At 45.9% G+C, this 13451-nt stretch overlaps 1 protein-coding gene across 1 annotated transcript; it reads left to right on the top strand.

The window, feature by feature from the left end:
* The first annotated feature begins 9680 nt into the window (after window positions 1–9680).
* Window positions 9681–11232, top strand: LOC120056742 (trophoblast glycoprotein-like). The gene is made up of 2 exons (XM_039004949.1): window positions 9681–9711; window positions 10274–11232. The coding sequence occupies exons 1-2, from the start codon at window positions 9681–9683 to the stop codon at window positions 11230–11232; spliced, it is 990 nt and encodes a 329-aa protein (XP_038860877.1).
* The last annotated feature ends 2219 nt before the right edge of the window (window positions 11233–13451 follow it).

The following is a 13451-nucleotide window of genomic DNA, read 5'->3' as shown; positions in this document are numbered from 1 at the left end:
TGTATAACTGGGCCTCTGTTTAACTGGGCCTCTGTATAACTGGGCCTCTGTTTAACTGGGCCTCTGTATAACTGGGCCTCTGTTACCTCAACTCACCACTATATCTGGGCCTCTGTATAACTGGGCCTCTGTATAACTGGGCCTGTGTTACCTCAACTCACCACTATATATGGGCCTCTGCTTAACTGGGCCTCTGCTTAACTGGGCCTCTGCTTAACTGGGCCTCTGCTTAACTGGGCCTCTGCTTAACTGGGCCTCTGTTTAACTGGGCCTCTGTATAACTGGGCCTCTGTATAACTGGGCCTCTGCTTAACTGGGCCTCTGTATAACTGGGCCTCTGTTTAACTGGGCCTCTGTATAACTGGGCCTCTGTATAACTGGGCCTCTGTTACCTCAAATCACCACTATAACTGGGCCTCTGTTTAACTGGGCCTCTGTTTAACTGGGCCTCTGTTACCTCAACTCACCACTATATATGGGCCTCTGCTTAACTGGGCCTCTGCTTAACTGGGCCTCTGCTTAACTGGGCCTCTGCTTAACTGGGCCTCTGCTTAACTGGGCCTCTGTTTAACTGGGCCTCTGTATAACTGGGCCTCTGTATAACTGGGCCTCTGCTTAACTGGGCCTCTGTATAACTGGGCCTCTGTATAACTGGGCCTCTGTATAACTGGGCCTCTGTTTAACTGGGCCTCTGTATAACTGGGCCTCTGTATAACTGGGCCTCTGTTACCTCAACTCACCACTATAACTGGGCCTCTGTTTAACTGGGCCTCTGTTTAACTGGGCCTCTGTTTAACTGGGCCTCTGTTTAACTGGGCCTCTGTATAACTGGGCCTCTGTTTAACTGGGCCTCTGTTTAACTGGGACTCTGTTTAACTGGGACTCTGTTTAACTGGGCCTCTGTTTAACTGGGCCTCTGTATAACTGGGCCTCTGTTTAACTGGGCCTCTGTTACCTCAACTCACCACTATAACTGGGCCTCTGCTTAACTGGGCCTCTGTATAACTGGGCCTCTGCTTAACTGGGCCTCTGCTTAACTGGGCCTCTGTATAACTGGGCCTCTGTTTAACTGGGCCTCTGTATAACTGGGCCTCTGTATAACTGGGCCTCTGTATATCTGGGCCTCTGTATAACTGGGCCTCTGTTACCTCAACTCACCACTATAACTGGGCCTCTGCTTAACTGGGCCTCTGTATAACTGGGCCTCTGCTTAACTGGGCCTCTGCTTAACTGGGCCTCTGTATAACTGGGCCTCTGGTACCTCAACTCACCACTATAACTGGGCCTCTGTATAACTGGGCCTCTGTATAACTGGGCCTCTGTATAACTGGGCCTCTGTATAACTGGGCCTCTGTTTAACTGGGCCTCTGTTTAACTGGGCCTCTGTTTAACTGGGCCTCTGTTACCTCAACTCACCACTATAACTGGGCCTCTGTTTAACTGGGCCTCTGTATAACTGGGCCTCTGTATAACTGGGCCTCTGGTACCTCAACTCACCACTATAACTGGGCCTCTGTATAACTGGGCCTCTGTATAACTGGGCCTCTGTTTAACTGGGCCTCTGTATAACTGGGCCTCTGTTTAACTGGGCCTCTGTTTAACTGGGCCTCTGTTACCTCAACTCACCACTATAACTGGGCCTCTGTATAACTGGGCCTCTGTTTAACTGGGCCTATGTATAACTGGGCCTCTGTATAACTGGGCCTCTGTATATCTGGGCCTCTGTATAACTGGGCCTCTGTTACCTCAACTCACCACTATAACTGGGCCTCTGCTTAACTGGGCCTCTGTATAACTGGGCCTCTGCTTAACTGGGCCTCTGCTTAACTGGGCCTCTGTATAACTGGGCCTCTGTATAACTGGGCCTCTGTTACCTCAAATCACCACTATAACTGGGCCTCTGTTTAACTGGGCCTCTGTTTAACTGGGCCTCTGTTACCTCAACTCACCACTATATATGGGCCTCTGCTTAACTGGGCCTCTGCTTAACTGGGCCTCTGCTTAACTGGGCCTCTGCTTAACTGGGCCTCTGCTTAACTGGGCCTCTGTTTAACTGGGCCTCTGTATAACTGGGCCTCTGTATAACTGGGCCTCTGCTTAACTGGGCCTCTGTATAACTGGGCCTCTGTATAACTGGGCCTCTGTATAACTGGGCCTCTGTTTAACTGGGCCTCTGTATAACTGGGCCTCTGTATAACTGGGCCTCTGTTACCTCAACTCACCACTATAACTGGGCCTCTGTTTAACTGGGCCTCTGTTTAACTGGGCCTCTGTTTAAATGGGCCTCTGTTTAACTGGGCCTCTGTATAACTGGGCCTCTGTTTAACTGGGCCTCTGTTTAACTGGGACTCTGTTTAACTGGGACTCTGTTTAACTGGGCCTCTGTTTAACTGGGCCTCTGTATAACTGGGCCTCTGTTTAACTGGGCCTCTGTTACCTCAACTCACCACTATAACTGGGCCTCTGCTTAACTGGGCCTCTGTATAACTGGGCCTCTGCTTAACTGGGCCTCTGCTTAACTGGGCCTCTGTATAACTGGGCCTCTGTTTAACTGGGCCTCTGTATAACTGGGCCTCTGTATAACTGGGCCTCTGTATATCTGGGCCTCTGTATAACTGGGCCTCTGTTACCTCAACTCACCACTATAACTGGGCCTCTGCTTAACTGGGCCTCTGTATAACTGGGCCTCTGCTTAACTGGGCCTCTGCTTAACTGGGCCTCTGTATAACTGGGCCTCTGGTACCTCAACTCACCACTATAACTGGGCCTCTGTATAACTGGGCCTCTGTATAACTGGGCCTCTGTATAACTGGGCCTCTGTATAACTGGGCCTCTGTTTAACTGGGCCTCTGTTTAACTGGGCCTCTGTTTAACTGGGCCTCTGTTACCTCAACTCACCACTATAACTGGGCCTCTGTTTAACTGGGCCTCTGTATAACTGGGCCTCTGTATAACTGGGCCTCTGGTACCTCAACTCACCACTATAACTGGGCCTCTGTATAACTGGGCCTCTGTATAACTGGGCCTCTGTTTAACTGGGCCTCTGTATAACTGGGCCTCTGTTTAACTGGGCCTCTGTTTAACTGGGCCTCTGTTACCGCAACTCACCACTATAACTGGGCCTCTGTATAACTGGGCCTCTGTTTAACTGGGCCTCTGTATAACTGGGCCTCTGTATAACTGGGCCTCTGTATATCTGGGCCTCTGTATAACTGGGCCTCTGTTACCTCAACTCACCACTATAACTGGGCCTCTGCTTAACTGGGCCTCTGTATAACTGGGCCTCTGCTTAACTGGGCCTCTGCTTAACTGGGCCTCTGTATAACTGGGCCTCTGTATAACTGGGCCTCTGTTACCTCAAATCACCACTATAACTGGGCCTCTGTTTAACTGGGCCTCTGTTTAACTGGGCCTCTGTTACCTCAACTCACCACTATATATGGGCCTCTGCTTAACTGGGCCTCTGCTTAACTGGGCCTCTGCTTAACTGGGCCTCTGCTTAACTGGGCCTCTGCTTAACTGGGCCTCTGTTTAACTGGGCCTCTGTATAACTGGGCTTCTGTATAACTGGGCCTCTGCTTAACTGGGCCTCTGTATAACTGGGCCTCTGTATAACTGGGCCTCTGTATAACTGGGCCTCTGTTTAACTGGGCCTCTGTATAACTGGGCCTCTGTATAACTGGGCCTCTGTTACCTCAACTCACCACTATAACTGGGCCTCTGTTTAACTGGGCCTCTGTTTAACTGGGCCTCTGTTTAACTGGGCCTCTGTTTAACTGGGCCTCTGTATAACTGGGCCTCTGTTTAACTGGGCCTCTGTTTAACTGGGACTCTGTTTAACTGGGACTCTGTTTAACTGGGCCTCTGTTTAACTGGGCCTCTGTATAACTGGGCCTCTGTTTAACTGGGCCTCTGTTACCTCAACTCACCACTATAACTGGGCCTCTGCTTAACTGGGCCTCTGTATAACTGGGCCTCTGCTTAACTGGGCCTCTGTATAACTGGGCCTCTGTTTAACTGGGCCTCTGTATAACTGGGCCTCTGTATAACTGGGCCTCTGTATATCTGGGCCTCTGTATAACTGGGCCTCTGTTACCTCAACTCACCACTATAACTGGGCCTCTGCTTAACTGGGCCTCTGTATAACTGGGCCTCTGCTTAACTGGGCCTCTGCTTAACTGGGCCTCTGTATAACTGGGCCTCTGGTACCTCAACTCACCACTATAACTGGGCCTCTGTATAACTGGGCCTCTGTATAACTGGGCCTCTGTATAACTGGGCCTCTGTATAACTGGGCCTCTGTTTAACTGGGCCTCTGTTTAACTGGGCCTCTGTTTAACTGGGCCTCTGTTACCTCAACTCACCACTATAACTGGGCCTCTGTTTAACTGGGCCTCTGTATAACTGGGCCTCTGTATAACTGGGCCTCTGGTACCTCAACTCACCACTATAACTGGGCCTCTGTATAACTGGGCCTCTGTATAACTGGGCCTCTGTTTAACTGGGCCTCTGTATAACTGGGCCTCTGTTTAACTGGGCCTCTGTTTAACTGGGCCTCTGTTACCTCAACTCACCACTATAACTGGGCCTCTGTATAACTGGGCCTCTGTTTAACTGGGCCTCTGTATAACTGGGCCTCTGTATAACTGGGCCTCTGTATATCTGGGCCTCTGTATAACTGGGCCTCTGTTACCTCAACTCACCACTATAACTGGGCCTCTGCTTAACTGGGCCTCTGTATAACTGGGCCTCTGCTTAACTGGGCCTCTGCTTAACTGGGCCTCTGTTTAACTGGGCCTCTGTATAACTGGGCCTCTGGTACCTCAACTCACCACTATAACTGGGCCTCTGTATAACTGGGCCTCTGTATAACTGGGCCTCTGTATAACTGGGCCTCTGTTTAACTGGGCCTCTGTTTAACTGGGCCTATGTTACCTCAACTCACCACTATAACTGGGCCTCTGTATAACTGGGCCTCTGTATAACTGGGCCTCTGTTTAACTGGGCCTCTGTTTAACTGGGCCTCTGTATAACTGGGCCTCTGTTTAACTGGGCCTCCGTTTAACTGGGCCTCTGTTACCTCAACTCACCACTATAACTGGGCCTCTGTATAACTGGGCCTCTGTTTAACTGGGCCTCTGTATAACTGGGCCTCTGTTTAACTGGGCCTCTGTTTAACTGGGCCTCTGTTATCTCAACTCACCACTATATCTGGGCCTCTGTATAACTGGGCCTCTGTTTAACTGGGCCTCTGTTTAACTGGGCCTCTGTATAACTGGGCCTCTGTATATCTGGGCCTCTGTATAACTGGGCCTCTGTATAACTGGGCCTCTGTTTAACTGGGACTCTGTTTAACTGGGCCTCTGTTTAACTGGGACTCTGTTTAACTGGGCCTCTGTATAACTGGGCCTCTGTTTAACTGGGCCTCTGTTGACTCCCTGATGTGCAGCCTGTCTCTCCATTTGTCACTCAAATCTAGAAAGTATATATAGCACACACACTTTAGATTAGAGTCTGCAAAAAGACTAATGATTAGTAAATGGTTTATTAATGTGGGAGTAATGATTCATAAATGGTGAACACACAATTTATAAATGCCTTAAAAATGGTTTATTACGGACACGTAAGATAAAATGTTACCCATCCTAGTTGTGAATGAATATGAATGAACACATATATTAGACAAAGAAGAAAATCACTGAATAAATCCCTTATAGACCATTGGCTTATATAATACCTTATAACAGCCTGACCACTTGTGTGTAATTAGTGCCTGTCATGTGTTTCCCCCCTGTGTTCCCACTTAACTGTTTAAATATGAGGCTACATATAATTCAATAGAAGAAAACAGAGAGAGAGAGAGAGAGAGAGAGAGAGAAGGAGAGTGAGAGACTGACAGTTCCTTAATGTTTTAGCTGTATAATACAGCCAATGGCTACATTAAAGAACTCTCTATTTTATTCTATTGAATTCAATACAAAAACAATTTGGTGTTTGTCATAGACTAGCTTATGTGGATAGATTTCCATGCTTCCGTGCTCCCGTTTGACAACGTTGTGTATTCGTATCTTTATGCCGAGAAGTGAAGGGCCTTTCAGCGAATTTTCGCCCCACTGATCAGGTAAATGCTCAAATACAATATTATGACCACAGATAGAAAAAAATGGAATCCATTTTGACCAGCTCACCCTACAGAAAAACGGTCCGGCCCCATCTAGCATTTGCCAGAATTGCCAGATGCGGGGGGGGGGGGGGGGGGGGGGGGGGGTGATCAGGTAATGTAACATATAACAAAACAGGAATAACGTAACAATTACAAACGTTGACGTAGTTGAACGTCATCAAACACTTTTCCGTGAAAAGCATCCATAACAGAAGTCAAACAAGCACCATCTGCTAATCAAATTGACTAAAACACATGATACATTTCAGCTGGATGAAAAGCTGACAGTCGGGAGCCTGGCTCCTGCTCATGATAATTGTTGGTGGCAAGTTTGAATCCCAGGCAAGATGTACACTACCGTTCAAAGTTTGGGGTCACTTAGAAATGTCCTTGTTTTTTTTAAAGAAAATCAACAAAAAAAAGTCCATTAAAATAACATCAAATTGATCATAAATACAGTGTAGACATTGTTAATGTTGTAAATGACTATTGTAACCGGAAACGGCTGATTTTTTATGGAATATCTACATAGGCGTACAGAGGCCCATTATCAGCAACCATCACTCCTGTGTTCCAATGGCATGTTGTGTTATCTAATCCAAGTTTATCATTTTAAAAGGCTAATTGATCATTAGAAAACCCTTTTGCAATTATGTTAGCACAGCTGAAAACTGTTGTTCTGATAAAAGAAGTAATACAACTCGCCTTGTTTAGACTAGTTGAGTATCTGGAGCATCAGCATTTGTGGGTTTGATTACAGGCTCAAAACAGACAGAAACAAAGACCTTTCTTCTGAAACTCGTCAGTCTATTCTTGTTCTAAGAAATTAAGGCTTAGAGGGCGCTATTTACACTTTGGGGAAAAGTCGTGCCCAATTTAAACGGCCTCGTACTCTATTCTTGCTCGTACAATATGCATATTATTATTACTATTGGATAGAAAACACTCTCAAGTTTCTAAAACCGTTTGAATTATATCTGTGAGTAAAACAGAACTCATTTTGCAGCAAACTTCCTGTCAGAAAGTGAAAAATCTCAAATCGAGGCTCTGTTCTAGGGCCTGCCTATAAATGTGCTTGATATGTATTAGTATACATGCACTTCATACACCTTCCACTAGATGTCAACAGGCAGTGAGAGAAGAAATGGAGTGTATAACTTGATCTGAGGTCGAATAAAAGCTCTTGGCATGACATGACACCAGTTTCCTGTTTTCTGGAGCGCGCGAGAAGGGACCTGGTATTGCCTTCTGAAAAGCTGTCGTTATAGACGACTAATATCTCCGGCTTTGATTTTATTTGATAAATGTGACAATATCATCGTAAAGTATGTTTTTTCAATATAGTTTTATTAGATTATTGAAATTTTTTCGGGACGTTAGGCGTGTAGCTTTGTCTGCGTTTGTTCACGAAGGAGAGCTTCGCGCCACCTTGCTAGCTTTCCGTGCTAATTGACTGGAGAAGAGGACATTCTAAAACCAAACAACGATTGTTCCCGACAAAGGACCCCTTGTACAACATTCTGATGGAAGCTCAACAAAAGTAGGACCCATTTATGATGCTATTTCATATATCTGTCGGAACATGTTTACTAATAGTTTGCGCCCAGATTTTGGGCACTCTCTCGCCATAACGTAAACTGCATGTCGTAATGAAGTTATTTTTAGAATTCTAACACGGCGATTGCATTAAGAACTAGTGTATCTATCATTTCCTATACAACATGTATATTTTAGTAATGTTTATGAATAGTTATTTGGTCAGAATATGTGTGTCAGAAAAATATCCGGACGTTCTGGGAAAAAGATGCTACGTTAGCACAATGTATAACCACTGATTTCAGCTCTAAATATGCACATTTTCGAACAAAACATAAGTGTATGTATAACCTGATGTTATAGGACTGTCATCTGATGAAGCTTATCAAGGTTAGTCAAAAATTATATATCTTTTGCTGGTTTGTTACGATCGCTAACTTTTGCTGCTGGTAAATGGCTTGTGTTTCTGGCTATTGTGGTAAGCTAATATAATGCTATATTGTGTTTTCGCTGTAAAACACTTACAAAATCTGAAATATTGGCTGGATTCACAAGATGCTTGTCTTTCATTTGCTGTACACCATGCATTTTTCAGAAATGTTTTATGATGAGTATTTAGGTATTCCACGTTGGTCTCTATAATTACTCTGGCTGCTTCGGTGCTATTTGTGACGGTAGCTGTGATGGTAGCTGCAATGTAAAACTGATTTATAGCTCAAATATGCACATTTTTCGAACAAAACATAGATTTATTGTGTAACATGTTATAAGACTGTCATCTGATGAAGTTGTTTCTTGGTTAGTTTGGTTGGTTCTTGGTTAGTTTGGTTGGTTTTCTGCAAGCTACCTGTGCTGTGAAAGAAATGTCTGTGCTTTTTTGTATTTGGTGGTGAGCTAACATAAATATACGTGGTGTTTTCGCTGTAAAACATTTTAAAAATCGGACATGTTGACTGGATTCACAAGATGTGTATCTTTCATTTGCTGTATTGGACTTGTTAATGTGTGAAAGTTAAATATTTCTCAAAAATATTTTTTGAATTTCGCTCTCTGCCTTTTCAGTGGAATGTGGGAGGAGTTCCGCTAGCGGAACCCCAGTCCTAGACAGGTTAAGGCCTGTAATAGATCATCCATTAAGGCCTGTTATAGATCATCCATTCAGGCCTGTTATAGAGCAATGGTATAACTACTAGGCCTACACTGTAGCAGCAACTGACTAGCATTTGACAGAAAGACAGTAGACTAGCATCTGTAGTAGTAGGCTAGTAAGTTAATGGTAATAGGCTAGTAAGCTAATGGTAGTGGTCTAGTAAGCTAATGGTAATAGGCTAGTAAGCTAATGGTAATAGGCTAGTAAGCTAATGGTAGTGGTCTAGTAAGCTAATGGTAATAGGCTAGTAGGCTAATGGTAATAGGCTAGTAAGCTAATGGTAATAGGCTAGTAAGCTAATGGTAATAGGCTAGTAAGCTAATGGTAATAGGCTAGTAAGCTAATAGTAATAGGTTAATAAGCTAATGGTAATAGGCTAGTAAGCTAATGGTAATAGGCTAGTAAGCTAATGGTAATAGGCTAGTAAGCTAATTGTAATTGGCTAATAAGCTAATGGTAATGGTCTAGTAGGTTAATGGTAATAGGCTAGTAAGCTAATGGTAATAGGCTAGTAAGCTAATTGAAATTGGCTAAAAAGCTAATGGTAATAGGATAGTAACCTAATGGCAATAGGATAGTAAGCTAGGGATGTAGGTAGAAGTTGGTAGCACTCTAATGGTTGGATTTAACTAGGGTGTCTAGCCAGGACCAGTGTCAACTGTCAAGTCTCCTCTTCTGTTCTGGTAACCTGAAAACAAGACTCCACTCCTTCTCTCTCACACACTTTGTTCCATCAGCTCAGCTGAAGTGGTTCGATGTGTTCTCTCCATCACCAGTTGAGGTGGAAGAGAGAAGAGAACAGGAAAGTCTGTCTGTCATTCAGTCAGTTCTATGGATCGTGTCCTCTTCACATGCTGGTGCTGTGAGAGTGTGTGAGAGTGCTACGGGAATCTCTCCTCAGTCTGACTCACTCACTCACTAAACGAGACGTCAAAAACACCTCAGAGAGAGAGAGAGAGGGGGGGGAGAGATGAGAGAGAGAAGCTGCTGTCCACACAGCCTAACCCGCAGCCTCTTCCTCTTCCGCTTCCACCATCTCACGTCGCAGCTCTGCCAACATTCTACTGTACTCATACTGTCACCTCACTGCGCGTCAACTCCGGAGGGAGAGAGAGAGACCGGACACATTTTTGGGGGGGGGCGAGAGAGAAAAGGAATGCGAGAATGAAGAAGAATAAAGACTATTGAGTGTTTTTTCAAGCAAACTGACCGACGAAACTACTTGACCTGTGGCCTCAGAGAGAGGGAAGTGTGTCCTGTCCCCCTCTTCGAATCGACGTTATGCAAGACGTCTAACGGACCTATTGTAAAAATGTATTTTTGTGGTGCCGTTTTACGAGGTGTTCTTTCTTTTCCGAAAGGCCAGTGTTTTTGTTTCTTAGTCGAGGCTGTGTTCGTGTGTTTGTTGTTTTCTTCTGTCAAAGCGGAGGAAGAGTGCCCGTTATCCTGTATCTGTGTCAGAGACTCCGGGACAGTGACCTGCCGGGATGCCGAACACACTGAGTTACCGGGTGACATACCGGCGTGGGCGACCACGTTAATACTCAGGGGGAACAACATCTCAACGTTACCGGGACGAGCGTTCTCCTCGAATAACGGGACGGAACTCGAACTAACGACCCTCTCACTGTCACATAATGGGATCATGGTGATCGAGGCTGACGCTTTTACGGGACTCCCCAGGTTGAATTTACTGGATTTGAGCCACAACCCGTTGGTGTATATTTCGGACCGGGCGTTTCACGGTCTGCGGGAGCTCCGTTCTCTTTACCTGAACGACTCGCTCCTTGCTCCAGCCGTGGCGCAGCTCTCCAACGCGCTGCAGGGCACCGAAACGTTACGCAACCTCCACCGGCTGGAGCTGTCAGGCAACCGGTTGAAAACCATACCCATCTCACGGTTGGACGCGTTCAACCTCCACACTTTAGTTCTCACCAACAACTCCTTCGAGAACATTGGTAAAGAGAACATATCTAGTTTGTACCACCACAAGAGAGTGCGCATTTATTTGTCACTAAATCCTTTCAGGTGTAACTGTGAACTTGAGTCGTTCTACTTCTGGTTAAAGAACTCTTCTCAATGTGTGGACTCTGCGCGCCTCCTATGCGCGGAGCCTGATGCCAAGAAGGGGATGCCACTGGAGCGGTTACGCGGTGAGGACGTGGATTGTCTCAATGAGAACTTGGAGGCGGTGTCCTACGTGTTCCTAGGGATAGTCATGGCACTGATCGGTATTGTATTCCTCATGGTGCTCTATCTAAACCGGAGAGGCATCAAACGGTGGCTCAATAACATCCGTGATGCGTGCCGCGACCAGATGGAAGTGTACCATTACCGGTACGAGCAGGACTCCGATCCCCGGTTGGCTAACGTCGCCGTTTAATGTTTAACGTCCACTCCCTCAATCTATGCCATTATCAACCGTTGTTTTATGTACAGAGTAAACTGTTTCATGAACGGAAGAGCAATTAGTATCCGTTTTGTTCTCGACTGATATCAACTGTAGTTGTTTATAATATGTAGCCAATGATTTGGAAAACAACAGACTTTGTTGTCCAACAGGGACAAATACAATGTGAGTTCAAAAGAAGTGATCAATATGGACCTTTATTGTAAATATCTGTGAATTATACATTTCTGTAAATATACCATGTACAACACAAAATGAAAACATGTTTATCTTCCATCGTGGAGACATGAGAACACATAAGACTTGTTCAAAAATAAATGTACAGTATGCCGGTTTAGTTGACTGACTAGTTTCGACAACAGAATAAATAGTTTGACTTCCTTCTACAGATTATTCTAAACGACTGTATCAGTATGTAAGTGCATGTATAAACTGTAATTACAGTAGAAAATGTATCTGTTTAATAAAACAATTAGAGAATTATTAATGGCTGTATGTATGTTGAGCAGCCAGGTCACCCGTGATACAAATCAATATTCAACGTCCATCCATGCACCTTTTGCGCCAAAGGTTGCATGTTCGAATCCCCTGATATAACGTTTTAATTCGTTATTTTTTTTTAGATTTAAGCCTATCCTAAACCTTAAAACCTGAACTTAACCATTCATACTTAATGCCTAACCTTTAACCTTCAACAACTTTGAAATTTGACGTTTGAGAAACACGGATGAACGTCTAATTCTGACGAGAGACTGTGAGAGCTAGTTGATGCGAGAGAGCATGGATCTTTAACTTCTGACCCAGATAATTTTTTCTTCATATGCATCAATAACTAATTAGAGACACTGTGTGTGTGTGTGTGTGTGTGTGTGTGTGTGTGTGTGTGTGTGTGTGTGTGTGTGTGTGTGTGTGTGTGTGTGTGTGTGTGTGCGTGTGTGCGTGCGTGCGTGCGCGCGCGCTTGCATGCGTTTGAGTGTTTGAGTGAGTGAGTGAGAAAAGGGAGAGTGAAAAAGAGATGGATTAAAGGATGTGAAAGTACGATGATATGCAATGCCAGTCTGGGAGGTGGACCAATCCAGACTAGGAGGTTGACCAATCCAGTCTGGGAGGTTGACCAATCCAGACTGGGAGGTGGACCAATCCAGACTGGGAGGTTGACCAATCCAGACTGGGAGGTTGACCAATCCAGACTGGGAGGTTGACCAATCCAGTCTGGGAGGTTGACCAATCCAGACTGGGAGGTTGACCAATCCAGACTGGGAGGTGGACCAATCCAGACTGGGAGGTTGACCAATCCAGACTGGGAGGTGGACCAATCCAGACTGGGAGGTGGACCAATCCAGACTGGGAGGTTGACCAATCCAGACTGGGAGGTTGACCAATCCAGACTGGGAGGTGGACCAATCCAGACTGGGAGGTTGACCAATCCAGACTGGGAGGTTGACCAATCCAGTCTGGGAGAAGGACCAATCCAGTCTGGGAGGTGGACCAATCCAGACTGGGAGGTGGACCAATCCAGACTAGGAGGTTGACCAATCCAGACTGGGAGGTTGACCAATCCAGTCTGGGAGAAGGACCAATCCAGTCTGGGAGGTGGACCAATCCAGACTGGGAGGTGGACCAATCCAGACTAGGAGGTTGACCAATCCAGTCTGGGAGGTTGACCAATCCAGACTGGGAGGTGGACCAATCCAGACTGGGAGGTTGACCAATCCAGACTGGGAGGTTGACCAATCCAGACTGGGAGATGGACCAATCCAGACTAGGAGGTTGACCAATCCAGACTGGGAGGTGGACCAATCCAGACTGGGAGGTTGACCAATCCAGACTGGGAGGTTGACCAATCCAGACTGGGAGGTTGACCAATCCAGACTGGGAGGTTGACCAATCCAGTCTGGGAGAAGGACCAATCCAGTCTGGGAGGTGGACCAATCCAGACTGGGAGGTGGACCAATCCAGTCTGGGAGGTTGACCAATCCAGACTGGGAGGTGGACCAATCCAGACTGGGAGGTTGACCAATCCAGACTGGGAGGTTGACCAATCCAGACTGGGAGATGGACCAATCCAGACTAGGAGGTTGACCAATCCAGACTGGGAGGTGGACCAATCCAGACTGGGAGGTTGACCAATCCAGACTGGGAGGTTGACCAATCCAGACTGGGAGGTGGACCAATCCAGACTGGGAGGTTGA

This window comes from Salvelinus namaycush, chromosome 12 (assembly GCF_016432855.1).
Source record: "Salvelinus namaycush isolate Seneca chromosome 12, SaNama_1.0, whole genome shotgun sequence".
NCBI lineage: Eukaryota > Metazoa > Chordata > Actinopteri > Salmoniformes > Salmonidae > Salvelinus > Salvelinus namaycush.
This window is presented reverse-complemented; position numbering and strand designations above follow the sequence as displayed.

Bases quoted from the DNA above. Each gene is read 5' to 3' on its own strand.
- LOC120056742 (XM_039004949.1), top strand. From the start codon at position 9,681: ATGGATCGTGTCCTCTTCACATGCTGGTGCT. The intron at 9,712-10,273 runs GTGAGAGTGTGT...CTTCTGTCAAAG, and splicing joins CCTCTTCACATGCTGGTGCT to CGGAGGAAGAGTGCCCGTTA.